This window comes from Onychomys torridus, chromosome 10 (genome assembly GCF_903995425.1).
Source record: "Onychomys torridus chromosome 10, mOncTor1.1, whole genome shotgun sequence".
Taxonomy (NCBI): Eukaryota; Metazoa; Chordata; class Mammalia; order Rodentia; family Cricetidae; genus Onychomys; species Onychomys torridus.
In genome coordinates this window covers 74,396,963-74,424,901 of record NC_050452.1, presented here as the reverse complement: position 1 = coordinate 74,424,901, position 27,939 = coordinate 74,396,963, and the positions used below count along the sequence as shown (strand labels likewise).

General features: G+C 42.3%; 1 protein-coding gene across 1 annotated transcript; it reads left to right on the top strand.

Annotated features, from left to right (window-relative positions):
* Nucleotides 1-245: 245 nt before the first annotated feature.
* On the top strand, nucleotides 246-24,932 carry LOC118591914 (guanylate-binding protein 6-like). Its single transcript, XM_036200354.1, has 9 exons — nucleotides 246-352; nucleotides 553-749; nucleotides 8,264-8,509; nucleotides 9,299-9,579; nucleotides 10,248-10,454; nucleotides 11,318-11,420; nucleotides 11,802-11,995; nucleotides 12,852-13,031; nucleotides 24,888-24,932. The coding sequence occupies exons 1-9, from the start codon at nucleotides 315-317 to the stop codon at nucleotides 24,930-24,932; spliced, it is 1,491 nt and encodes a 496-aa protein (XP_036056247.1). The 5' UTR covers nucleotides 246-314.
* Nucleotides 24,933-27,939: the final 3,007 nt, after the last annotated feature.

Here is a 27,939-nt window from a genome sequence, read left to right as displayed (position 1 = left end):
AAGCTCTCTTCTAATTTTTACACCAAGGTCCTTGCTCCACTTAGAGCTCTGTTCTGTGCAGAGCGATACAGGTTCATTAAGTTTCTCAGGCCGACCTTGGATTCTTCCTCTAGGCAGAAAAAGCACTCTTGCTGCCCCTGCTTTGGCCTTCAGAATTCCTGGGATAATAAGGCCACAGGGCCAGTCCAAATAGACTCCCGAGAAGTGCTCTCCTCAGCCCTCTGCCCTCATGTGTCTTCCAGGGTGACCCTAAGAATGACTCATGGATCTTCGCCCTGGCTGTGCTTCTGAGCAGCACCTTCGTCTACAACAGCATGGGCACCATAAACCACCAGGCCCTGCAGCACCTGCAGTATCCTTGCAGAACCTGAGCCGCCATGTTTTACTGAGTGCTCTGGAATGCATATGGAGGCACTGACCTGCCCTGTCACTGTGTGGCTTTGGGTGGGGCAGAGGAGACCTGGGGAAGAAAAGTGTTTGTTGTGGTTTATTTTTAATAAGAGAATCATGAGAATGTGTGTATGAATTCACTTTTCCTTAACTGAATGCCAGTTATGTCACAGAACTCACTGAGCTGATCAGGGCAAAGTCTTCCCCAAATCCTGATGGAATAAAGAATTCTTCAGAGTTTGTGAGTTTCTTTCCAGACTTCATCTGGACTGTTCGGGATTTCATGCTGGAGCTGAAGTTAAATGGAGAAGACATCACGGAGGACCAGTACCTGGAGAACACACTGAAGCTGATCCCAGGTATAGGGAATGCTGGGTTGGGGGGCTGGGAAGGGCTGGGATCTGCTGAGCTGCTCCCATCCTCTGTGGGGTCCTTTGGTATTTGCAGTGGGATGGAGATCTGTAGCAATGCAGATAGGTCATTGCCTGATAATGCCTGGGAATTGGTGTTTAATTTCTGTTGAGAAAAGTAGAGCCTAGAGCACAGCAAAACTACTCAAAGCCAAGTTCTTTACAGTTGTACTTAACATCTAGAGTAAAACACATCTAAACTTCTCCAAGTCCAGACATTTGTATTGCCTGTTTTTTGTGTCTGCCTTCCTTTAAGGAATAGTTAGCTACATAATTCTTACTCACAAATTTATCATACATCGCCCCTCTCAAAATATATTTCACATTGTTCTACATTATTCTTCTCATGGAGGAACATAGTTTTTGCATTTTTTGTTTGTTTGTTTTTAATGCTGGAGTTATGCTGTCTGCAAAACAGCTGTGTTCTAAGTAAACTGACAGACGTGTCTTTTTAGTCTATGTCTTCTTAGTATCCATCATAATTCATCACAACTGTCTATTTTTATTCATGCTACAGTGTCAGGATCGGTGATATTAATGGTCTATAAACTATTTTCATGGACATTATTATCCCGAGTGTGACGCTCATGAAGCCTTGTGAGGAATAGCAGTTTGATTTGTTCACTGCTTTCATCTCTGTCTTTGCTTTCTGAAAACATTAAAAACATAGTAGATGGGAAAGCAGCCTGTGAAACCAGTCCTCACAGTCCTGAAGTTACATCTGCAAAGAAAAGCATCCAGCCCAGGCCAACCCAAGACCAACTTCTCAGCACAGAGGAGATTTGTTGTTCCAGAGGGAGAGAGGGCAGGAAATAAGAGACAAAGACAGGAGACAGAGGATGAGGGAGAAGGGGAAGGAACGAGGGGGAGGGGGAGAGGCACTTGTTCCAGAGGACACAGGACTGCCTCTGTGCCACAAGCTGCAACAGTATGAAGTAGGATTTGAGCTGATCATGACAAGCTAATACCTGGAAGAAGCCAAGGGCCTCCCAGATGTCAAACTGAGGCTCAAGGGTCTTGGTGATATTGGCTTTTGATCATTAGCTGTTTCCTGCTATGAATTTCTCATGTACTACTGTAGCTCTTGTATCATTTATTGGGCACTATTTCCCCTCTACTAAAAGAATACTTAGATAACCTTTTGTGTAGTAATGCAGCCAGGATCACTAATTTCAGGCCTTTCTGTAATTATCATCATTAGCAGCATCTGGCCAGGACCATCCCCAGACAGATGAAAGTATCTTATCAGAGATACCTCTGTACTCTCTAAGAACAGACTTAAGCATCCAGACTATCTGTTTGAGAAGGCCTGGTGGATGTGCTAATTAAGCTTAACTTTCTCCTTTCCAAGGTCTTATCTCTAGTTTCAGATCCCCCCTTAACAATTAACTCAGAACTAAAGGGTTCCTACCTACAGGTACTTCTACCCATAGTGAAACTTGCCTAGCCAAGTTGCCTAGTGATGAAGCACACTTCTCCTGTCTTGCCAGAAACTGCGGGAGCAGAGATAGCTTGGAGAGATAAAGGCCAAAGGGATAAATTGTTAATTGCTCTAAGGTCTGTTACCATTCTCCATTTACCAGATTTCTTTTATAATATAGATGGCTGGTGACCACTCAATATAATAATACCTTCTAATATTTCTCTCAGAAATGTGCTAGTTTATGATTTATTTCTGAGGTTGGAGGGATGTTAATCTGAGTATTCCATTGTTGTAACAGGTCCCAAACCCACAGGTTCATAGCTATGTTAGCCACATATGGTTTTAATTTTCCTCTCTGTCCTTCTGGGCCTATACATTTGAGCCATCTTGCACTCTGTTTCACTTGAGATAATGTTCCAATTCCTAACAGTTGAACATTTACCTCCTGAAGAGGCCAAGATGGATGCCAAAATTCTGGTGCAATTATAGTCACGTCATCACCTGTGTCTACCAGACCAGACAACAAAACACCATTTATTTTTCTTGTTAATTTTGGTCTTTGTTCATTTATAGAAGTTTGCCAAAAATTTTTCTGTATGGTTTCTCTTGAATTTTCTGTTCTCTCTGTCTCAGTTGTTCTATTACTCTGAGTAGCCTGGTTTATTCCAATAGGCATTTGGTTATTTAACTGCTCTGAGTAGGGGTCTCCTCTATGGTTGCAGGAAATGTCTGAACTGGATTCACTGTTGGGGCCTGCCTGAGGCCCCTCTGGGAGTCTCCCGAAGACTGAGTCAAAGTATTACCTTGTCTGACCCTTGTTGATCTACATTCGTTGGTCCAATGCCTTCCCTTACCACACCTTCTACATACTCCAGAAGGAAGGGGCATTCTGTTGCCATTGTTCCTTGAAGAAACATTGCTTCTATAAGTGACCTGTTTACAGTCCCTTTTCAAATGTCCTTGTCTTCCATGTCCAAAACATCTGACATTCCTCAAACCTCTTGAAATTGTTTCTCCTACCCACATATTATCATGATCCTGAGCCTCACCATTAACCGTCTCTCTAGTTCAATCTTCCAAGGGTGTAGATCTTGCCTTTAATGGCCTGATTATTCTCTTGTATGCTGCATTTGTGTTCTCAAAATCCAAAAATTCAATTATTATCTGGCTAGCTTCTGAATTTGGGACCATTCTCTTTACTGCTGAAGTCAGTCTTTGTAAGAAATCTGTGAAAGATTCTTTTGGGCCCTGTATAACCTTTGTGAATGACTCAGTTTTCTTTCCTGGTTCCTCAACTTTGTCCCATGAATTCAAGGCTTCCATTGGACATAGAATTAGATTTGGATATCATTTGCTATGTTTTAAGCTTCCTCTTTGAACCACATTTGCCACTGGAGCTGTTGTCCAGGTTCCAGAACAGCCTGTGCCAGCTCCTACCAGTCCTGTGGTATAATCCTATTATAAGTTGACCAGGAGTTTAACATTTGCCTTACATATGGGGAATGCATGCCATAAGATACTATTGCCTCCTTAAACCTTCGTAAGTCTAACATTTCAACTGGAGTCTAAATATTTTGTGTATTCACTTGACCAGGTAGCTGGTTTATGGTTACCGGATAAATTAAGGGTGATTGTGTGAAAACAGGCTTTCTTTCTGTAACCTTATAATCCAATCCTGAAACAACTTCACTGTTAATTTCTTCTGTCTGAATCTGAATTTCTCTATAATTCATTTTAACAGGTTTAACAAGTTTTTCTAAAATTTTTATCCTGGCACTTAAATTGATTATCTTTTTAAATTGTAAAATAAGGATAAGAAGAATAATAATGTACATAGTTCGATCAAGATTAATCTTCTCATATAGTTGTTCCATTGTCAGACTGCCTAAAATTTCAAACAAAGCCCAATTTTCTTCCAATGTACACCTAAAACCCATTTTTTTTTAAATGTGGAAAAAAAATCTCTTTTAAATAGTTTCCTTTAAAATATCTGATATAATTGACTTACTAATTCTGCATAGAACAGAAAAATCCGAGGGAATTTCAACACAACTACCTAGCATCCAAGGTGGGAATCCAGAGAGAGAGAAAGGGAGAGCAAGAAAGCAAGGAAGCGTAGCCACGTTCTGGCTAAAAGCTTGTATCCAACCACGTGTTCCCACTTGAGCTGAGTTGAGCCTGGCTTCCTTAAGCTCTGACCAACCACGTGCGCTGGCGTTTCAGCCAAAAGCAGCCTATCTGCAGTTGCGTGTAGCTACAGCAATTACTGGTAGCTCCTGCAGGCCTGAGTTGTTCATAGCACTGGCTTATTAAGCAAGTAACTCCAGCTACAGCAGTAACTGCTTGTAGCTAAGGTCAGTTGGGCCTGAGTCCTAAGCTAAGCTTGGCCCTGGTTAGGCCCGAGCTAGGGAGCCGGGCCCACTGCTAAGGCAAGCAGTTTTTAATGAATTTCTTGCCATGTTGGGCACCAAATGTAGATGTAACCATCTTGTTAAATAAGAAATGCAGAGACAAATACAGAGTTTATAGCCAAGAGGTCAGAGCAATAGCTGAGAGCTGAAAACCTTACCCTTCACTGCTGTTGCTGTCCTTCCTCCTCACAAGAGACCTACTTCTGTGTGTCCTGTCTTTCATATAGTCTTTCTGTTCTGCTTTCTCATTGGTTGTAAACCCAGCCACATGACCTCCTCGTCACTGCCTGTTTGTACAGACCTCCAGGTCTTCTATGGTTGGTATTGAGATTAAAGGCGTGTGTTGCCATGCTGTCTGTATTTTGAACACACAGAGATCCTGCCTGGCTCTGCCTCCCAAGTGCTGGGATTAAAGGCGTGTACCACCACTGCCCAGCTTCTGTTATGGCTACCTCTGACCCCAAGGCAACTTTATTAACATACAAATAAAATCACATTTTACAAATATAGTATCACCACAAAATGGAAGATGAGGAAGAGCCAGATGGGGAAGAACAAGATGAGGAAGAAGGAGATGGTTGAGGAGCTAGATGGGAACGAACTAGACAGATGAGAAAGACAAAGATGGGGCAGAACTAAGATGAAGGAATTAAGATAGCACATAGAGAGAATAGCAGAAATGTGCAGAGAGAATCAGGCAAGAAAGGAGCTAAGTAAGAGAGCAGAAAAGAAGCTGTGCAGAGAGAGAACTGACTCAGAAGACCAAAGTGTATGGACTAAAGAATTTTGTGTGCAAAGAGTCACTTAATACCAACAAAGATTAGATTAGCTGGTTGTAGGTTCTTCTTGGACCCTGGGAGGGGCCTTTTGAGGGGCTGGACCTCCCAAAACCTCAATACTTCTGGATAGAGGGGAGACAGACCTGGCCCATAGACAAATGACAGTTTACAAAAGTTAAAGGGGAAACCTCATATTAGGATGAGGTGTTTAATTTTAATTGGGCATGTTAATTAGGTGAGCCAAAGGGAGCTTTTGATTGTTGGGCTTCAATACATTGATAGCTGGACCTTGGTAGTTGGTCTATCAGGAGGAAGAAATGGCCAAAATAGGGAATAGACCTTGGTGGGTAGCTTTGAGGATGTAATCTGAGGTTCTTTAGCAAGGCAGAGGGAATGGGGGAAGGGAAAGGCTTGCCAGAGCCATGCTCACCACACTGGCTAGAATCCTTTCATTATAATCTTGTATTATTGTTTATTTTTAAACAATATATCACAATATAGCCCCTAGCCAGCCTGGTATTCACTATGTAGCCCAGTCTAGGCTAGCCTGGAATTCAGTTTCTCCCGACTTAGCCTCCCATTTACTGGGATTAAAGGTGTATGCTACAACCCAGCTTTCCTTTCCTCTTTTTCTTTTCTCTTTTCTTTTCTTTCTTTCTTCCTTCCTTCCTTTCTTTCCTTCCTTCCTTTTTCTTTCTTTCTTTCTTTCTTTCTTTCTTTCTTTCTTTCTTTCTTTTCCTTCCTTCCTTCCTTCCTTCCTTCCTTCCTTCCTTCCTTCCTTCCTTCCTTCTTTCCTTTGTTTTATACAAATTTGGTTTATTTGTTTGTTTGATTTACTTTTTGATTTTTTTGAGACAAGATCTCACAGTGTAGATTTTGCTTGCCTGGAATGCCCTATAGAGACCATGGGAGCTTCAAACTCATCAAGATCCTCTTCCATAATTTTTGATAAAAAGGTTGACAGTACTGTATGCAATTTTCAGAAAACGTTTATTGTTCTACTTGAATGTTGTAACTGGATGAGGTATAACACATGTGGTACTAAGGTGGTTACTCCAGTGAAGCAGATGGCACATTTATCATCTCATATTGTTAATTTTCATGAAATGAACAGTCAAAATGGATTCAATAAAAATTCCTAGTGCATGAGCTGTGGAGAAGTGGTGATACTATATTTGTAAAATGTGATTTTATTTGTATGTTAATAAAGTTGCCTTGGGGTCAGAGCAAGGCATAGTAGAAGCTGGGTGGTTGTGGTGCACGCCTTTAATCCCAGCACTTGGGAGGCAGAGCTAGGCGGATCTCTGTGTGTTCTAGGATACAGCCAGCATGGCGACACATGCGTTTAATCTCAATACCAACCATAGAAGACCTGGAGGTCTGTAAGACAGGCAGTGACGAGGAAGTCATTGTGGTTGGGTTTACAACCAATGAGAAAGCAGAACAGAAAGTCTATAAAAAGAAAAACACACAGAAGTAACTCTCTTGTGGAGAGGAAAGACAGCAGAAGCAGTGAAGGGTAAGGTTTTCAGCTCTCAGCTATTGCTCTGACCTCTTGGCCTTAACTCTGCAATTGGCTGTGTTTCTTATTTAACAAGATGGTTACATCTACAACTTGGTGCTTAAAGCATGTGTCACCCAAGTGTGAGGACTGGAGGTACAATCTCCAGAGCTTATATAAATGTAGGGTGGTGTGAAGGCTACTCCCAACCCCACAGCTCCTTAGAGTTTTCTTGAGTGAGAATAGTAGGAAATATTAGATATAAGGATTTAGAGTGTGGAAATAAACAGAAAATACAGGATAGCCTTGAGAGGGCCTGGAACCTATTCCAACCAGCCCTGACTGTCTCTGCCCTAGGGTATTTATGGAAATGCTAAGGGGTGGAGCGAAAGACCTTTCCCCAGCACAGCCAAGTGCAGACCATCTCAAACACCTGCACTCAGGCCCATGGTCCAATCATCCTCTCTATGCAGACCTGCTGGGTAAAGCCACTAGGAACTTGAAAATGGGCTCCCCACACTGGGTGGGTATGATAGTCCACCTCCAATCCAGTGCACAGGCTGAAGACACCACAGGATAGCGCTGGAGCATGCTGGCAAGCCAGACTGGCTGTACTGGACAGTTCCAGTTTGAAATGAGAAACCCTGCCTCATTGAAAAGGTGGAGACTGGCTGAAGAGGACTCCTAGAGACAACATCTGGCTTCCCCATGCAGACACATGCATGTGTACTCTCACCCACATATGCCCAGACACAGGCAAACATGCATACGTACACCACACATATCCACATGAGAGAAAGGGAGAAAATAGCCAATATGGCAGTTTCCTGAAGTACTGTCTGAATGTGCACATCAGATCTCTACACTTATATATCCTCCATATGTTCATAGTCCCACCTTCCCTCCCCAGCTATGAAGAACACTTTTATTTTTGATGTGCTTATTTGGAATTCACAAAAAAACAAATTCTTTCAGCATCAAAGTAGTTTTCCTTGAGTAACCATGGCATCATTCTTAGGTCCCACAGTTCCTTTATTACAAAGGAATGATTGGGCCAGAAATCACATTAAGCCTTTTGCCGTTCAGTCAACAGGACACACCACTACTTGATGCCATGTTCAGGTTGTGGATTTCAGCCATACGCTCTTCCAGTGGAGTCAAGTGTCTCCTGAAATATTTCATCAGACTTCTACCAGTACAAACTTGCTATACTTTTGACATGCAAAGAAGTGTTACATGCTTATGGTAAAGAGACCTGTGAGTGCAGAATTCTCCACATAGACAAGAGCTCCATCATTTGCTTTCTGCTCTAAGACTATTCCCATTGTTTTCTGTTTCCCCAACACTAGGCAACAGTCCCAGAGTCCAAGCATCCAATTTGCCCAGGGAGTGCATTAGAAATTTCTTTCCTAAACGGAAGTGTTTTGTCTTTGACCGGCCAACGAATGATAAAGAACTGTTACGAAAAATTGAGACTATCTCAGAAGACCAACTGGAGCCTAAGTTCCAGGAACAAACAAGGGCTTTTGTTTCTTACATCTTCACCTATGCAAAGATCAAGACCCTCAGAGAGGGAATTAAGGTTACTGGGAATCGTGAGTGTTTTTCTTTTTTTAAACACACTTCTGTATAGAGCAGTATATGCTGAACTTATTAGCATGTGTATGTTTTTAAAAATTGTCTATACAATGATAATGTGCTTGTGTCTCTACTCTGAACAATCTATATGTTTTATGATTAATTGTAGATTACAAATCCTTCTTTAGAAATGCAGACTTCATCACTAGTATCTATTGCTATAACGTACCTATATAAAATTCACAACTGATAATAAAGTCTCTAGTGAAAAGGTACTTAATCGATTATAAAATCAGTGTTTAAAGCACTAAAGCTGATATATTCTATTTTCATAGGAGATGTCTTGTATATTAATTATTCTTTAGAATGACAATGTGAAATGTAATTTGGAAATTTAAATAGTGTCAACATAAATACCAGTGTTTAAACCATGCAAGTCTATACTTTTGAGAAATAATATGATATATTTTTCCTTGTTATGCAATCTGTTTTCCTTGTTGATATAATCTATTTTCCTTTAAAGATTTAAATGCATAATTATGTTTTTCATAGATAGCTGAATTTATTAGGTGAAGATTGATATTAATTTTTAACATTGTGAACTAGAAAACCACAAAAACAAAGGGACAATACAAAAAAGAAATTGTTGGCTTGATGAAGGATGTGTGTGTGTGTGTGTGTGTGTGTGTGTGTGTGTGTGTGTGTGCATGTGTAGCTGTGAGAGATTCAGAAATGGAGTCATAAAATCTTGGATCCCATTCTCTTATAACTTCATATTTATCCCCTAAAACTCCTGGTTCGTGAAGGACTGGGGACTCTGGTGACGACCTACATGGATGCCATCAACAGCGGAGCTGTGCCTTGTCTGGATGATGCGGTGACAACTCTGGCCCAGCGTGAGAACTCAGCCGCTGTGCAGAAGGCAGCTGACCACTACAGTGAGCAGATGGCCCAGCGACTGAGGCTCCCCACAGACACGCTCCAGGAGCTGCTGGGTGTGCACACGGCCTGTGAGAAGGAAGCCATTGCTCTCTTCATGGAGCACTCCTTCAAAGATGAAAACCAGCAATTCCAGAAGAAGCTGCTGGTAATGTTTGTGTCCTTAACTGTCATGACTCTGAGATCCCTTCAAGGCTGTAGCTCTGGTGCACTTTCATCAACCATGGGTACATGTCTCATTCAAAGATAAGCATTCTGTGTTCATAACGAATAGAGTTGTGAAAGACTGCATGTCTTCTCCCCAAACTCCAGGTGCTTTTTATCCAGAAATCTCTAATGGCTGGAATAATGAATATATAGTGTACTAAATTCTCCACCCAGTTCATGTTTGTGGCTTGTAAACCTGCCCAGAACACCAATAATTCATCCCTGAAGAGCTATATTTTTTGGTTCCTATGAAACAGTTTCTCACTAGAGTCCAACTGCAGGCCACTGTTCATCTGTTGTGCCTTGTTATATCATTGTGTCATTGAAGACAGATTACAGGATGTGACACTCACAAGTAACCAGAGATTGTGGGATGCAGAACAATCCTTTTACAGAAGGTCTTGAGGGCTAGGAGCTTCAAAAACATTCACTGTAGTCTTGCACAGATTTCTTAGCATCCTAACCAGGATCTATCATTTCACAGTGACTTGTCTTCTTACACTAGAATACTTTCTCCTGGGAATGGGGTTGAGTCTTCTACAAAGTTTCTTGGAATTTTATCTCTTCTTTTCCTTCAAGACATCAGATTTCTGTACATTTCCCTTGTAGCAATTAATAGATGAGAAGCAAAGGATTTTCCTGTTGAAGAATGAAGAAGCATCAGATAAATACTGCCAGGAAGAACTGAGTAGACTTTCAAAGGCTTTGGTGGAAAATATTTCAAAGTTTTCTGTTCCTGGAGGACACAGGCTCTACATGGGGATGAGGGAAAAGATTGAACATGACTATTGGCAGGTGCCCAGGAAAGGAGTGAAGGTGAGGAGCAGGGAGCATGGAGAAGGGGTGGAGGTGAGGAGCAGGGAGCACCTATGCTCATAGCAGAGGAATGCTGGTGTCATAAACCATGAGCACACAGTACTGCTTAAGAGAAATAAAAAAAAAATCCAAAAAACCACGAGGATAGCATGGAGTAGCTTCATATTGGAATTGGTGACCAAAGCCAGGCCTTAGCGACACCAGTCAAATGCTTTATTCTCAAGCCCATCACCAGGACCATGCTTGGCTCAAAATGGTGTCTATTTACTATTATTTCTTGGAAATATTCACATATAAATTCTGAGTAATAATTTTATGAGTCGATCAGGATGGTCTACCTATGGGAAGCTAATAAATGTAACAACACAACAAACATATTACTTGGTTTTTGCCAATGACACAGTGGTGAGTTCTTTCCTTAGACCTTTCTTGAGTTATCTAAAATGCTTTGGGCGATACCCACCATTATTGTGGACAGTTTACACATCTGAACCACGAGGCCCCAGCAGGTGAAGTGACTTGCCCATGAACACATCCAGCAATAGCAGAAGGAAGTGAAGCCCACACAACTATGCAGCATTTTACACTGGGATGCACTATTTGAAAGCATCATAGGTGGCAGCCAGCACATCTGCACATGATATGGACAGGCTGGATCTGGGAGCAGGTGGAGGCAGGTGGCTCTAGCGAGGATGACTGGGGGAACCATGGGTCAGGAAGTATCTAGTGCCACTGAAGAGCATGGGCAGGCTGCAGGCTTCTCCACAGCATTTTAACAGTGAGGCACAGTGGAGATTGTGTTCACCTGCACAGGTATTCTCCCAGGACTTATCGAGGTTCTGTGCTCCTTCTTGGCCCTGCAGGCAAGTGAAGTCTTCCAGAGCTTTCTGCAGTCACAGGCCACCATCGAGAGTTCCATCCTGCAGGCAGATACAGCCCTCACTGCTGGGGAGAAGGCCATTGCAGGTACAGGAGCATGTCTCTTGGCTTTCTGGAGGGGTCAGATTCTCACAAGGCTTCCTGATAGAAACCCCAGTAGCCCATCCCCAGTTTAGCAGCTTTCTATCCTGTGGATGCTCACTCTGAGAGCAACAGGAAGTCTGGTCTATGCTTCAGCCAGATGGGCAGGGTCTCCTCCATCACCCCAGAAACACTCTCTCCATGGTGTGGACCAGTGTGGAGTCCGTGGTTTCCTTTCATATTTGAATTGCTCTCTGGGCTCTGGAATGTAGAAGTTTTACCTGGTCCATCACTTTCTTCCCCATCCATCCTGAATCTCCATCACTTTCTTACCCATCCATCCTGAATCTCCATCCTTTCTTCCCTCCCTGAATCTTCCTGGGACAGAGGAGCGGGCCCAGAAGGAGGCGGCTGAGAAGGAACAGGAGCTGCTAAGACAGAAGCAGAAGGAGCAGCAGCAGCTGATGGAGGCTCAGGAGAGAAGTCACAAGGAAAACCTAGAGCAACTGAGAACGAAGGTGGAGCAGGAGAGAGAGCAGCTCATCAAAGACCATGAAAGAATGCTGGAGAAGCAGCTGCAGGTGGGGCTCCTCATCCCCCTGGTGTTCCTCATACCCTGGGTAGCGGGACAGAGTTTGTAGCCAGGTCATGGGAGGAAACACCACCAAAATGTATTGTTGCTAAGGAGGTCCCTCTCCCCTCAGGCTTTCAGTTGCTCCTCTAGGGTTTTAATGACTGTAATAGTTTGATTTACTGATTCAGGATATTTAAAAAGGAACTCATGAGGACTCACTAAAGAAAATCCCCAAAGAGGCCATTTAATGAGGCCAGCAATGGGTCTGGATTATCCAGGCTCAGATTATCAGGCAACTCACACACACACACACACACACACACACACACACACACACACACACACACCCATTGCAGGACGATCTATGCAGACATAAAGCTGAAAGAAATGTCCATACTGAAAAGCACAGGGAATCAGCAGCTTCTGCAGATTCTGTAGCTGTCTCTAGGGTAGACAAGCTGCTTGGAGCAGCTCATGGCATTGGAGTGGTTCTCTCACTGCCCAGCTGCAAGCAAAATGGTAACAGATTTCTAAAACAACTGATAGGTTGCTGCTGTTAGCATGATATGGTTGCTAAACCATCTCAGTGGTTTGAGCTCTGCACACCTCGACCAGTGTCATTTCAGTGGGCATGAGTGTAGCAATGTCTTCTCACCTCTGCTAGCATGACAGCCCAAACAGACATCATGAGTCAACATCAGTGAAATGTCAACTATCCTTCCTCACAATACGTAGGCCTAACTCAGCGGATCATTGTCATGGTAAGGGAAATCATGTAGGGCTACACTAAAGGTTTGAAACTATAACTCGTACAAAGTTGGGATTTTACACTATTTACTTCTCTCTCATGTTCACTGTTTTAGAATCAGAAGGCTTTGCTTGAAGAAGGATTTAAGAAGAAAGCTGAGGAAATGAATGGAGAAATACAGCGATTGAAACATAACATCGAGGATATGAACAAAAACAGTGGTTCCATTTTAAACAAAATTGTAGCAGGATTCGCCACAGTGATCTGTGCTCCTGCTTTATTGCTTATGGAGTCTGTAAGAAGCATTGAATTTCAATAGAATTCACTCTTCTTTTGATGAAATGATAGACTGGGAATATCTACTTTGTCTTTTTTTGAAGCTTTTTGTTTTCATTTTCATTCAGCAAATTTAAACATAGAAAGTGCTTATTAGAGGACATCTATGTATTGGTGAAATTATTAAGGTTTATTTTGTGGAGTAACTTACAAGTGAAGGGGTACGTTGCAGGGTCTGGGAAAGGTGTGTTGCAGTCTAGCGGTGTTCTCTGGAGAACTCTGCTCAGTCTACCTCCAGCGTCCAAGGTCCAGGAACCAAGAGAGCTCCCCCATCTGGATCTCGGGTCTTCAGGGGTCCTCTCTGTGCTCCACCTTGTAGGTGTGACAGTTACCGAAGCCTCAAAGGGGGTGGTATTTCCAGGTCAAAGCTTGGACAACTGCCCACTACATCTATGCCTACACCACAGTAGACAGCATATATGTCTGCATAGACAATGCTTGCTTTTAGGGAACAAATTTTTGAAACCATTCATATGGAAGCTATGTAATTAGTCATTATACATGGTGACAGTTACTGTTGGTCAACTTGACTAGACATAGAATCATCCAGGGAACAAGCTCTTCTGCATCCTGTGAGGACCATCTCCATTAGGTTAGCCTGTGGGGGATCACAATCTCTTCTGCACCCTATGAGAACCATCTCGACTAGGTTATCTTGTGGGGTATCATCTCAAGTTATTATGGTAGGGAACCCATCTGCAGTGTGGGCACCACTGTTCCTGTGGACTGGGGACCTAGTTAAAGGTGAGAGCAAGCTGGGCACTAACGTCCATCACTTGTGGCTTCTTGCCTGTGGATGCCATGTGGTCAGCCAGCCTCCGCTTCTTTCAGCACGCCTTCTCTAACATGCTAAATATATCATCTGGAACCATGAACCAGAACAAACCCTTTCTTTCTTATCTTGCTTTTGTTGGGGTGTTTTGTCACAACAAGAAGAAAAATCATTGATATTGTCATAATGGTGATACATTAGGAAACTACTTAAACATCATTGAATCAGATTGATAACTAATTTTAATATGTCTAGATCCTGGAGTAGTGTATAGTCAAGAAACAAATGTCAGTCAAGCTTTCTGTATATTAAAGTAAATTGAGCTCAAAGATTTCTTATAAAATAAAGTGAAAACACCATATAATAGTGTGCTGATTATTAAAAATGCTACTGTCCTATGCAAATGCACAGGGCACAAATGAAGTGCCTTCTGGAAGATTCATGAGAAATCTGATCCTTTGGTTTCCTCTGGGAAGAACAAGTTGGAATCAGACATTGAAGGGGCACATGCATGTCATTATGTACTCAGTTTATAGGTTCCATGAAGAATGCTGGGAAAACAATGTATTTACATTTTAAAAGAGCAATAACTTAAAATTCACTAGTATATGATGAAACTTCTTTTTCTAGAAATGGCAGAAGCTTTTAGAAGACAGCTAAGATGAGGACCTGATTGCCAGTAAGCATAATGTTGGCATTTTAATGCTGTTTTTCTTTGTAGCTTTAAAAATAATTTAAATAATACATCTTATCTAACCATTATATCAAAATACTACTTTCACAGGCAGTCAATATAATTTATGTGTGCCATTTTTATATTATATTTATTTATTTGCAAAGGAAGAGGGAAACTGTATTCAAGAGAAATGATAGTACAGAGTATAAAAGAATACATGGAGAAAGTGAGACGTGGACATCTCAGAGATGGCTCAGTGGTCAAGAATGCACATGGCTCTTCCAGAGAAGCTCAGTTCACAACATCCCTGTAATTCTAGCTCCAGGGGATCTGACTTTCTTTCCTGGCCCCCAGGGCATCAGTTCTCCCATCACATATTCCTGACACATACACATACTTAAAATAAATTTTAAAGCAATACACTGTCAAGATTGACAATAGGCCATATGAGTAAAGATATTTAAGGACCCTTACTACTACATATATGAATACAATGCATTTAGATTATATCTAGTCCCCCTCCAACTCCTCTATGATGCCTTCAAATTCCATTCCCAACTTCACAGCTTCTTCTTCCTTCTTTTCATCCTCTTCCTGCTCCTCTTCCCCCTTTTAAATATCTGAATCCAATTCGTGCTGGCCTCAAGTCCACGGATATAGAACACCATCTATTGGAGCTGGACAACTTATCACGAGCCATACCCCTGTAGAAAACACACTCTCCCTCTCCCAGTGACCAGCTACCAACTGCTAAGGGTTCCTCAGCTAGGGGTGGGGCCTCTTGAGCTCATTGCCTCTCTCTGCCAGAGTGTTGACTGACTTGACAGTATGCATATCTTGTGCAAGCAACTATAGCTACTGTCATGGCCCCATCATGTCCCGTTGATATTTTGAAACAACATGGTCTTATTTTAAAATACTTACATATATTTCAAAATTCTAGTGTAAACATCACCATGACTTCTGGAATTTTAGAGAAGTTTAGTTTCTCTCTCTCAATTCCTGTAAGATGTCATATTTAAAAAAAGAATTGTGTGAAGTAAAGATCTTGCTGCTGTTTAATGTAGTGAGTTCTCTGAGGTGGCTAGGAATGTGCTTTTTCAGAACTAGATCCCTTCATGAGGAATGAGATTTGCAGACACAGATTCAGAAAAAGTCAAAAGTTTGACCAAATAGATTGTCGGCTAACAGTTTAATACATAAAAATAAACATAAGGCCTTGTGAGTATTTGGGATTTCAGTCTGGTGCCTGAAAATGTTTTTGGAAGAGCAGAACTACAAGAGTTGAGAGGTCCACATGCTGGTTGTTCAATCACATGGATGTTGAAGTCACTGTAAATGGCAATAATAGTTATGGGAAGAAAAATGGAACAAGTCTAAAGTCAACCACCAAGGAGTGGAATGAGGGAATAGTGGCCTTGCTGAGGAAGACATGATAAAGGGGAATGGATAGCTATGATGGTTGAAACCCTTCAAAGAGGAGAGGAAAGAGTTGGAAGTGGGAAAGCAGAGCAGAAGGGCTGCTACCTCATGTTTAGTTCCTAAGATGGAAGGAAGGCAGAATTTCCAGGGTCTGTTTTAGATAATCTTCAGAAAGCAAAACCATCACGGACCAAGAAGATTCTGTGTCCCAAATCCACAAGAAGGAAGTGTGTTGATGATGGATGGTTCCCGAAGGCACTTGTGAAAGGTCTACCTAACTTCAAAAATGTCAGTCTTTGAAAATGTGGGAGGTAGACACATTGTGAACCTCAGTGCATCCCTAGTTCTCAAAAATGTATACTCTACATCTCAGTCATCACACACACACACACACACACACACACACACACACACACACACACACACACACATCTTTACAGGGAAACTTTGCTGACTACTGGGATGGTAAGCAAAGACCATCTCCAACTAGGTTCTCAGCAGCCCTCTCTAAGAATGTGTAGTTAGAGTTTTCCCATGTCCATCTGGCTCCTGCAGCTGCTCAGGTCCAAGAAAGTACACAGAGACTTATATTACTTGTAAACTGTATGGTTGTGGCAGGCTTCTTGCTATCTAGTTCTTATATCTTAAATTAACCCATTTCTATTCATCTATAAGTTGCCATATGGCTTGTGGCTTACTGGTACATCTTGCTTTTCATGGCAGTGGCAGCCGGTAGCATCTCCACACTCAGCCTTCCACTTTCCAGAATTCTCTTCTTTGTTTATCCCACATATACTATGCTTCCTTCCTGGCTACTGGACAATCAGCATTTTATTTATAAATCAACCAGCACAACACATGCACAGCATACAGAAAGACATCCCCCAAAAGAAGGAAGTAGGCAGATATTTCACTTTATTTTATTACTATTCCATGGACATAAAGTCCAACTGGACATTTGTTGGTCACCCCAAGAAATAAGTGCTGCTTACTGAAGCACTGGGGTTTTCCTACCTGGCCAGTCATGGTAGTGATCACATGATAAATGGATATATTAAATGGAGTTATGCCACTTGGGATGGTAATGCCGGCACCTAAAGACTTATAGACAGTCTAACAAAGGTGTTTCATTTCTAACTCTGGCTTAACAACTTTACATGGAATAAAACCTATTGCCACATGGGATTCAATGATTCATTTGGAGTGGATTTGAACTCTTGGTAGTAGTGGATGTTAGCAGAGATCCATTACTACTCTGAGAAGTGTGATAGCATCACAGGTCTCTGAAGCAGTAGGTCTGGATCTTTGTGAATGAATTCTTGTCTGTAGACAACAGGAGTCGCAGCAAAGCCTGAGGAAGGAGTCAGTCCCCTGTACTGCAGCTATAGGACAAGTCCTGAACACTGGCTCCAGTGAGCTGGAGGCAGACACCTTAGGCTAAGGGATCCTTTGTCTAGGTTTAGTCTGTACCTCATCAATCTTTTTTTTCTGAAAAATTACATTTTTTCATTCATTTATGTTCATGGATGTGTGCACACATGTCATGGTGTATGTGGAGGTCAGAGGACAACTTTCAAGGTCAGTTCTCTACTTCTGCACATGGATCCCAAGGATTTGAACTCTGGTCTTCAGGCTTGGCACTAAGCTATCTTGCCAGCCCCTTCTGGTCAGTTTGAAGGCAGGCTTCCTTCTTTTTGTCCTCCTGTCTCCCTCCTTGGTCTGAAGCCCAATTTCATAGGACATCAGCTGGGCCCAGATTGGCTGAATGTGAAATAGAAAGAAAGGAAGACCAATTAGAGAATACGGTACAAGCCTGAGCCCTGTGCAGACACCTTGTCAAAAGTTTCTACCAGTTCTGGGTGCTGCTGTGGTCCTTACAGCCTGGTGCCTCATGCCTGGTGCCTGGTGCCTGGTGCCTGGTGACTGATGCCTGATGCTTCCTTCAGGAGTTTGTTTCTTAGGCTATGGCTGCTGCTGCTGCACTAACACTAGGCTCTCCACAGTTAGCTTGAGGAGCTGGAGCTTGCCAGCTGTAAGAAAGCTGTCAGGAAGATCTGGGTAGGACTACTGATGGCTTTTCTCCCTAGCAGCTTACACAGCTCATCTGGATACTATGAGAGCAAATCGTCAGGGAGGAGGCTGCTAGGTCAGTTCCTGCTCAGTTCTTGCTAAGGGTGGTGTCTGAAGTGTGGGTGTGTTCAGTAATTGGGCCTTATCTTCAAGTTTTATAAAGCAACCAAAGGCAATGGTAATAGCTGGTATTGTTTTGGGAGTCTCTTGGGCCCTCCCTGATGAACAACTTGAATCCCATGCTTGGCATTTAAGGCCCACCCACAGGAGGAAGTTCATGACTGCCTCAGTAAACCTAGCCTGCAACCTGTGACTGGAGAGGTCATGGAGCTCAGAGACTCTACTTCTGTCATCCCTAAACCAATATGATTTCTTATTGTTTATATATCTGTATACACACACGATATGTTTATTTTGAGTTAGTTTGACAAATAATGCTTCTTTATGGCTTCTTCAGACATTCCTACTGTCATTTATTTCTCCATTCTTTCTCTCCCTCCTGTGTTACCTTCCCTCTTCCTGCCCCATTAAAGCCCCACACCACACCATCTCTCCCGTTTCTCTCTTTATAGCACCGGTCCTGCTATCCCTCTCTCTAGAGCTAGAGCTCCTTCCTCACATTTCTCCCATAGTTACCTTTGAGCTTTTTGGTTTCTGCAGCTGCTTCCGGTTATATACTTCTAAAGAACTGGAGCTAGGGTCCAGCAGTGAGAGAGAACATGTGGCATTTGTCTTTGCATGTCTGGATTATCTCACTCAGAATGTTTTCCGATTTCATCCATTTACCTGTAAATTTTCTTTAATTTTTTTTTCAGCTGAATAGAATTTTACAGTGCATCTCTTGGGCATATACCCAAGGAATGCTCAATCATACCACAAGGGCATTTGTTCAGCTATGTTCATATCAGCATTGTTTGTAATAGCCAGAACTGGGGAACAACCTAGATGCCCTTCAACTGAAGAATGGATAAAGAAAATATGGTACATATACACAATGGAGTACTACTCAGTAGAGAAAAACAATGACATCATGAGGTTTGCAGGCAAATGGATGGATCTAGAAAAAGTCATCCTGAGTGAGGTAACCCAGACTCAGAAGGACAAACATGGTACATAGTCACTCATAGTAGGATACTAGATGTAAAACAAAGATGATTAGATTGCTACACAACTCCAGGTAGGCTACCTAGAAAACGAGACCGTAGGAAAGACACAGGGATCATTCAATGACAGAGAAATGGATGAGATCTACATGAACAACCTGGACGACAGTGGGAGTAATGAAGGGCAAGGTTCAAGGGAAAGAGAGCTTAGGGGGGAGCAGGAGATCCCAGCTGGATCAAGAACAGAAAGGGAGAACAAGGAATAACAGACCATGATAAATGAAGACCACATGAGAACAGGAATAGGCAGAGTGCTAGAGTGGTCCCCAGAAATCCATAATGATATATCCTCTGTAGACTGCTGGCAGTGGTCGAGAGAAAGCCTGATCTGACCTAGTCTGGTGATCAGATGGCCAAACACCCTACCAGTCGAGCTGGAACTCTCATCCAATAACTGATGGAAGTGGATGCAGAGATCCTCAGCCAGGCCCCAGGTGGAGCTCCAGGAGTCCAATTGTCGAGAAAGAGGAGGGACTGTAAGAGCGTGAATTGTTGAGAGCAAGATTGGAAAAAGCACAGGGACAAATAGCTAAACTAATGGAAACACATGAATTATGAACCAAAGATTGTGGAGCCCCCAGGTGGATCAGGCCTTCTGGATAAGTAAGACAGTTGAATAGCTTGAACTATTTGGGAGGCACCCAGGTTGTGGGATTAGGACTTGTCCTTAGTGCATGAGCTGGCTGTTTGGAACCTTGGGCCTACACAGGGACACTTTGCTCAGCCTGGAAGGAGGGGACTGGACCTGCCTGTTCTGAATCCACCAGGTTTAAATGAATCCCCAGGGGAGTCTTGGCCCTGGAGGAGATGGGAATGGAGGGGAGGGGCCGGGGGAAGGTGGAGGTGGGGGCGGGAGGGGGGAGGACAGGGGAACCCATGGCTGATGTGTAAAATTAAAACACAAATATAATAATAATAATAATAATAATAATAATAATAATTTTACAGTGCATATGGACCAAATCTTCATTATCTAGTCATCAGTTGAAGGGTGGGTCTCTAGGTTGATTTCATTTCCTAACTATTTTGAATAAGACCAAGTATCTCTCCAGTAGGCTATTGAGTCCTTTGGATCTATGCAGAAGAGCAGAATAGCTGGATCATGTGGGGGTTTTTGTTTGTTTGTTTGTTTGTTTTAATTTTTTGAGATTTCTCCACACTGATTTCTACAGTGGCAGCACAAGTTTGCAATCCCATCAAAAGGGAATGAATACTTTCTAGACCTGATTGGAATATTGGACCCCATGACAGAACTATAATGATAGTTTGATTTCTCCTTTTGTCTTACTTATGCACTAAAGGTCCTGAATGCCTGTACCTACATTCATTTTCTCTGCCATAGTCACTCCAGATTTCCCATTCTATCTCCAGTGGATTCTGCTGACTTTCAATTCATTGTGAGCCTGGTAGTCTGGACTGGGCCTGGGCCTGGGCCTGGTGTTTTTTTCCAGATATTTCATTACTATTTTGGCATTTGGAGAGGTTGGAATTCATGAACCTATAAAGTGTTATTCTTATGTAGCCATGGTGAAGTCAGATGTGTTTCCTTTAGAACTGTGTCTGTTTTAATTACTTATCTTATGAGCAAGAATTACATTTCTCTTCTCAGGGCTGGAGTCCACTCTAGTTCCACTGTGACTGTTGGAGCGGACTGAATTAGAAACGGATCAAGGTGAGTCTTGGCTATGACATCAGATCCAACTCATATGCAGGATCTTAAAATAAGTAGGCTATTTCTAGAAATATTTAAAGTTTGGATGCCATTTCATGGTTTTTAAATCAATAAGGGGAACTAGAACTCTTACATTTATTTCTTCTATCCTTTCTTCCAAATTGCACATGCCATTACTTTTTAATCATTTAGTGTAAATATTTTCCAGCTGAGAAAAACAACCTCTTAGGTCATTCCAGACTTGCTGAAATGACTCTTCCTGACAGTCACCGTGGTCAGATGGAAACCGAAAGCAGCAGAGAGATGCTTGTAGGAAATCAGCTGCTTTTCTAGTCTTGCAAAAGAAGAGCCCAACTTAAAGACTCTAGCCACAACAATCGGTTGTAGAAACATTTCATACAATTAAACCATGTCTAATGTGCTTCAGAAACAGTAGACTATAGTCATCTATCTGGATGCATCTGAATTTTACGGACCTAAAATATCTTATTGCAAGTGGAATGGTGGTTTGGAACTTCACCAAGACCCCAGAACTCTCAACTGAATAGTTCAATGACAGCTGCACACGTCTGCTCAGGTATGCCATCTTTAGCGACAGGGTTTTCAAAACAAAGTTCCAGGCTCTATTTGAAGGTGAGGTGGTTTTGGTATTTACATCTGCCTCCAAATGTTTTCTTCTTGACTGGATATTGGCGTTTTTTGTTTCAACAATATCCTGAGGTTCACACATGAGAATGCTTGCATCTGTCAGCCAATCTGTGCCAGACTGACACTTGTCTCATGTTCCTGAGCTGCTGCTTGTCTAGGTAGGAGCAAGGTTGGTGCCTTCCATATATTCCTCAAGCTAGTCACTCAGAAGGGTGCTGGTGGAGAATGTCAGCTTCAGCTCTGTGAAGGGCTTTCTCCACAATCTCTTCAATCAGTGTGCTCTGGCTCTCCCACAGGCAGAGATCCCACAGGACCTGTCAATCTTCTGTGCAGGAAAAGTTCCCAGATGACGCTACCTGTCCTGCAGACTTTCAGAGTAGGATGAAGCCTGCCTTGAAGGCAAACACAGTGAAGTTCAAACACACTGGGTCCTTTAGCTATCCCCTGCAGAGTGGGTTCTCTTCTCCTGGGCAACAAACTGGTGCCGTCCTGGACACCACATTCTTTGTCTCATCTGACCTTTGTCACTGGAGGTCACAGAGCCATGAGGCCACGGGGAGTTGAGAATGAGGCCCTGGTAACAACTCCTTTGTTTTGCTGACTGAATCATTATCCTAATTTCTGACCAACCTAATTATGAAATCATTAGCTAAGATAAAGTATTTTATTATATAAGTTTTCCAAGACTACATCTCACTGTGTAGCTCTGGTTGTCTTGGAACTCACTATATAGATCAGGCTGGTCTCAAATTCACAGCGGCAGCTGCGGAGGAGTCCATTTTGTCATGCAAAGAATCCAGAATCAGAAGATGTTTTGAACTTTACTAGGAAAAAGATAATTAAGGTAAAATTGCAAAATCGATGTGAGGTAGAACAAATGTAAAATATTAAGAAGAAATTAAAAATAATACTATGCTTGAGGAAGCCCTTTACCGGTTAGTCACATTGGTGAAATAACATTTCAAAGGAAGAATTCAGCTCCTGGGTTTCTGTGAAGGAATGATTTAAGTCAGAAGAAACAGCATGCTGGGGTGGAGGGTTAGTAGTAGGGCTGTGAAAACAGCAGACAGCATAACTTAGAACAGGAAATAGAGTGAGGAGGATGTGGGCATCAGGCAGGGCCTTGCTTAAAATTCACTTGCGATCCTGACACTCTGACTTTAAGTCTGGGATGGGTCAAGAATGTGCATGCCTAGTCATTTCTCAGGGCTCCAATAATGAGGGACCAGAATGATCCTCTGAGCTCCCACACTAGGACTTGGTTGGTTATGAGGAGGACTTGAGGGTTCTTTATTAGTGACATGGAGAGTCACAGAGATTTTAACACAAGAGACTCAAATTCTGACCACGGGGATGACTGTAACTGCCTTGAGAATGGGAGGAAACCATGTTTGTAAATTCTAAAATGAGCACTCAGAAGAGAGATGCCAGGAGTGTGGTGTGTGTGTGTGTGTGTGTGTGTGTGTGTGTGTGTGTGTGTGAGAGAGAGAGAGAGAGAGAGACAGAGAGAGAGAGAGACAGAGAGACAGAGAGACAGAGAGACAGAGAGACAGACACAGACACAGAGACAGAGAGACAGAGAGACAGACAGAGACAGAGAAACAGAGAGAGTCACACCAAGCTGAGGGCTTTTTCTGGAACATGTGGTAAATCCTTAGGAAGAGACTACACTTCTTTTGTATTTCTTGCAATGTGAAACTAAGAAGAAGAAGTAGAAAATATTGAAGGCACCTTCTTCTGTTATTACCCTTAGATGGCCATATAAAAATCTTTCTCTTCATGCTGCCTCTCCCAATATTATTCTATGTTTCTTTAAAAAATATAAAAAATGTTAATTTTAATGTTGGCTACAAAATATTTGCTATTTTAACCTACTAAGTTTGAGGGTCACAGAGCATGGAAGTAAAGCTAACAAGATGATGGCAGCCAGATTTGTCACAGTAACCACCTCAGACTCACAAATTCATACTTGGACAGTGTTGGTTGTCAGCCTAGCCTTTAATGGCTGAGCCATCTCTCCAGCCCCATGCTTTGATCCCTGTCTTTTCTTTATGCAAATTCATAAAAGTTTATGTAGTAAAAGTGATATCAAAGAAGGCACTTTTGACCATAAAACACTTGGTTATTCAGGCTGTTTAGTCCATTGACCACGTGCTGCTGGCAGCATGGACACAGAGGGAAGGTTTTGAAAATAACGTGGTTACATAACAGTCACACAGCTCATGTGCTCTGCAATTCATTTCTTGGTTCAGAAATAGGACATTAAACAAGTTATACCAGCAAATACACTATTTGAATCTCTAATCAGGTTTATAGATGAATAGCATAAGGCACTGTAAGTATGCAGAGGAAGGATATCATCTACTTAGGTCAATGAGTGTGTGATCCTTCTGTCAGAAAATGAGAGTGTGCATGATACTTTATCAAGAGCAAAATTGGGGAAGAAATGAGTGCTGTGAGTTTACACACACACACACACACACACACACACACACGCATGCACGCACGCACGCACGCACACACACACACACACACACACACTCATCTTAAGAAGGAAAAGCTTGCTGTGTTCGGTCCTGAATGAAGGCATGTGTGTCACACCTGGGGTTCTGCAAGATGAGGAAGAGGGCGGCCAGGAGCCTGCCTCACTGAGTCTATGAAGAGCATGACATGGGCACACAACGTCATTCTAATGGTGAAAAGAACTCTTTGGGGATTTCACCCAGAATACTGAAGTCACTCATCTAGTGCTTTAAACAGAGCCCCACATCAAGGACATGGAAAACTTTTCAGAAAATGATCGCCCCTGTCCATGTCATCAGGCATGAGAGCAAAGCCATTGTTTCAGCTTCTGAAAACTTCCAACCTGTGTAATATTGAAGGGACTAACAATAAGAAGTGCTAGAAAAATAGGTTTTGCCATTTGCCTCCTTCATATTGCACACACGCCCAGTCATTGTGTTTAAGAGGGTGATATACAGATTTCCAAGCTTGAAAAGAAAATCCCTTTGGTTAACCTAAGATATCTGAAGTGGAAGAATGTGGGAATGCAGTTCAGACAGAAACAGATGACAAGCGACGTTTGTATAAGAGGCCGACTTCTAAGAAACCAGCAGACACTTGTTCTGCACCAATGAAACCTAAATCCATACCAGATTGTTTAAAACTGTTTTCTATAAGCAAATCAATGTCCCACATCACTTCTCTAGATGCCGTCAGATCACACTCTCCCACTGGAACCCTCTGTATTTTATGGACCATGAATACTTCCTGGCAGATAGAGTGTTTACTTGCTCAGAAATGATTCAAAAGAGATCTATAAGTAGACTATTACATTCATGAACTACCAGGTTGTAAGACTGTCAATATAACTCTCTTCCTCTCATCCTCAGGAGGACACCCCAGAGCTGAAGCTGCAACATGTCCAGAGACTGTAGTAATTGCCCCTCAAATGGAAGTATTTTGTCTTTGACTGTCCAGTGTTTAAAAAATAGTCTAGATAATAGTTATGTGAAAACAACCTCGATAAAAATTTCCTAGAGCAAAATAAAAATTTTTCTATTCTTACATTTTTACTTATGGAAAACCCAAGACCAGGATTCAAGGTCATAGGGAATTGTGAGTCTCCTCTTAAATCATGTTTCTGTGAGTTGAGTATTAATTATAGCACATGTTATTCAACAGTTTGGTTTCTTTACACATAGAAATAGGTATTTGATAATATTCATGTCTTAGTAGCTTTTCTAGTGTTGTGCTAAGACACCATGACTAAGGCAACTTACAGCAGAAAGAGTTTATTGGAGGCTTCCAATTTTAGAGGGTTCGAGTCCATGCAAACGCAATAGCAGGTAGAATGGCTGCAGGCAGGCGGGCATGCCTCAAGCAGGAGCTGAGACCTCATCTCTACTCTACAAGCGCAAGGCAGAGAGAATGGAATGGTTTTCTGAAACCTCAAAGCTGACCCCCAGTGTCACAACTCCTTCAACAAGGCCACACCTCCTAATTTTCCCCAAACAGTTCCAACAACTGGCTATCAAGCATTCAAATACAGTTGCCTAGGGGATCCATTCTCATTCAAGCCTCTACAGCTCATATGCTATATTAAAATGTGTGTGTTCACGCCATAGGGCTCACAGCTTCCTCACATATGTTGGTGGTGTTGTGTCTCCACCTGTATGAAAGGAGCCCCATCTTTGATGAAATAGCATCAGAACACTATCAGAACACATTATCTTCTTAAGTGAAGTCACATAAGATAAAGGATTTCTTTTTAACCCAGTTTTTAGATTTACTTTTCATTTTATGTATATGGATGCTTTCCCTGTATATATATATGTGGCCTACATGCATGTATGGTGCCTTTGCAGTGCAGTAGAGGACATCAGATGCCCTGGAACTGGAGTTCTAGATGGTTGTAAGCCACATGGTTGCTGGAGACAGAACCCATGTCCTCTGAAGAGCATGTGCTCTTAACCTTTGGCTATCTCTGAATCCCTGATAAAGAACTTGTTTGTTAAATAGACCAGTGGGAGTTTAAACCAGTCCAAGAGAAGTACCAACCAGATAAGGTACTGAAAATGTTTGTATGCTTAGTGATTTTTAAATGAATACACTGTGGCTTAGCCTACCAGTTCAGTATCTTTCCCCTAATTTTTATGTTAACAGGAACATTATTTTTGGGGGACAATCTTTATAGTTTTAGAAGGTTGAGAATTTACTTTCTATCATTTTATTAGTTGTCTGAGAATTTCATACAATGTATTTTGATCATGTCCAAACCCAATACTCCCAGACATCCATTCCTCTTTCCCAACCAATCCAACTTCATATATTTTCTTTCGAACCCATTAAGTACAGTTTGTACCACCCATATAATCTTGGCGCCTTTAATCTCAATACCAACCATAGAAGACCTGGAGGTCTGTACAAACAGGCAGTGACGAGGAGGTCATGTGGCTGGGTTTACAACCAATGAGGGAGGAGAACAGAAAGTCTTTAAATAGACAGGACACACAGAAGTAGGTCTCTTGCGGAGAGGAGGAACCGCAGAAGCAGTGAAGGGTAAGGTTTTCCGCTTTGGCTCTGACCTCGTGGTCTTTAACTCTGCAACTGGCTCTGTGTTTCTTATTTAACAAGCAGGATACATCTACACTTGGGTGCACAGCATTCAGTGGAGGGTGGTCTTCCCACCAGGAGCTGCAACATTAAAGATAACAAAACCCCTGACTCCCCTCCCCCGATAGCTGTGATTCCTTACCTAGGGGTGGAACTGTGTGTCCCCTTCACCTCTCCATGATGGAGTTCCATCTGAGCTGGACCAACAGAGATGATAATTTTATGTTTAATGTTATAGCTCAGAGAAAAGAGTGAATATTAAAATGTAGGCTGTGATAGGAAGAATAAGTATGGACGTGTTTGTTTTGATGTCTTTTGGTGCTAGGATTAAAAAGGTCACAAATGGGATACACTTAAAAAACAACATAAAATCATTTCCACAAATTGGACTTTGGGACTTTAAGATCAGGGTGGCAGCAGGCTGGTGTCTGGTGAGACTTCAGCTAGGTACCTGCCCACTGCTCACATGGTGGAAGGAGCCAGTGAATTGTCTGGGGAGCACTGTGTAAGAGCACTAATTCCAGTCACAAGAGCTCTGCATCTGCCACTTACACATCTCATAAAAGACTTCCCTTCCTGACTCCATTACCTTGTGGGGCAGAATATGAGAACTGAATTTTCCAGGAAGGTGAAAGTTTACACCATTGCAGTCTGTGCTTGTGATCTCGGACTCATAATCTCAGAACCTTGGATCTTACTGAGTTGAAGATATATGTTGTTTGTTTGCTTGTTTTTCTCTTTACTCTTTTGGGGGACTCACCACCCAGCTCCCAAATATTGGGGCATATAATTAAGGCAACTCCATGTAGTTAAAAGGGAGGTTTATTTGGGGGTAACTTACAGCTAGTAAAGGGATAGGTCACAGGATCTGGGAGAGGCAAAGTGCAGTTTAGCAGTGTTCTCTGGAAAACTCTGCTCTGTCTACCATCCAGTATCCAGGATCACCTGTAACCAAGAGAGCTGGCACATCTAGATCTTGGTTCTTAAGGGCTCCAGACTTGGCTCCACCTCAGGGGCAGGTCATAGTTAGGCGTGACAGTTACCTGAAGCCTCACCGGGCATAGTACTTCCAGATCAAAGCTGGAACCTGCTACACCCAAATAAGTCACACATAGAGGCTTATGAATGCCTAGCCTTAGCTTGACTTATTTCTTGCCAGTTTTCCTTAACTTATTCCATCTACCTTTTGCATCTGGTCTTTTTCCATTCTTTTACTTTTGTAAATCTTACTCTTACTCTGTGTTTTGCTGTGTAGCTGGGTGGCTGGTCCCTGGAGTCCTCCTTCTTCTCTGGCTCCTAGCTCTCTCCTTCCAGATTTCTCCCTCTATA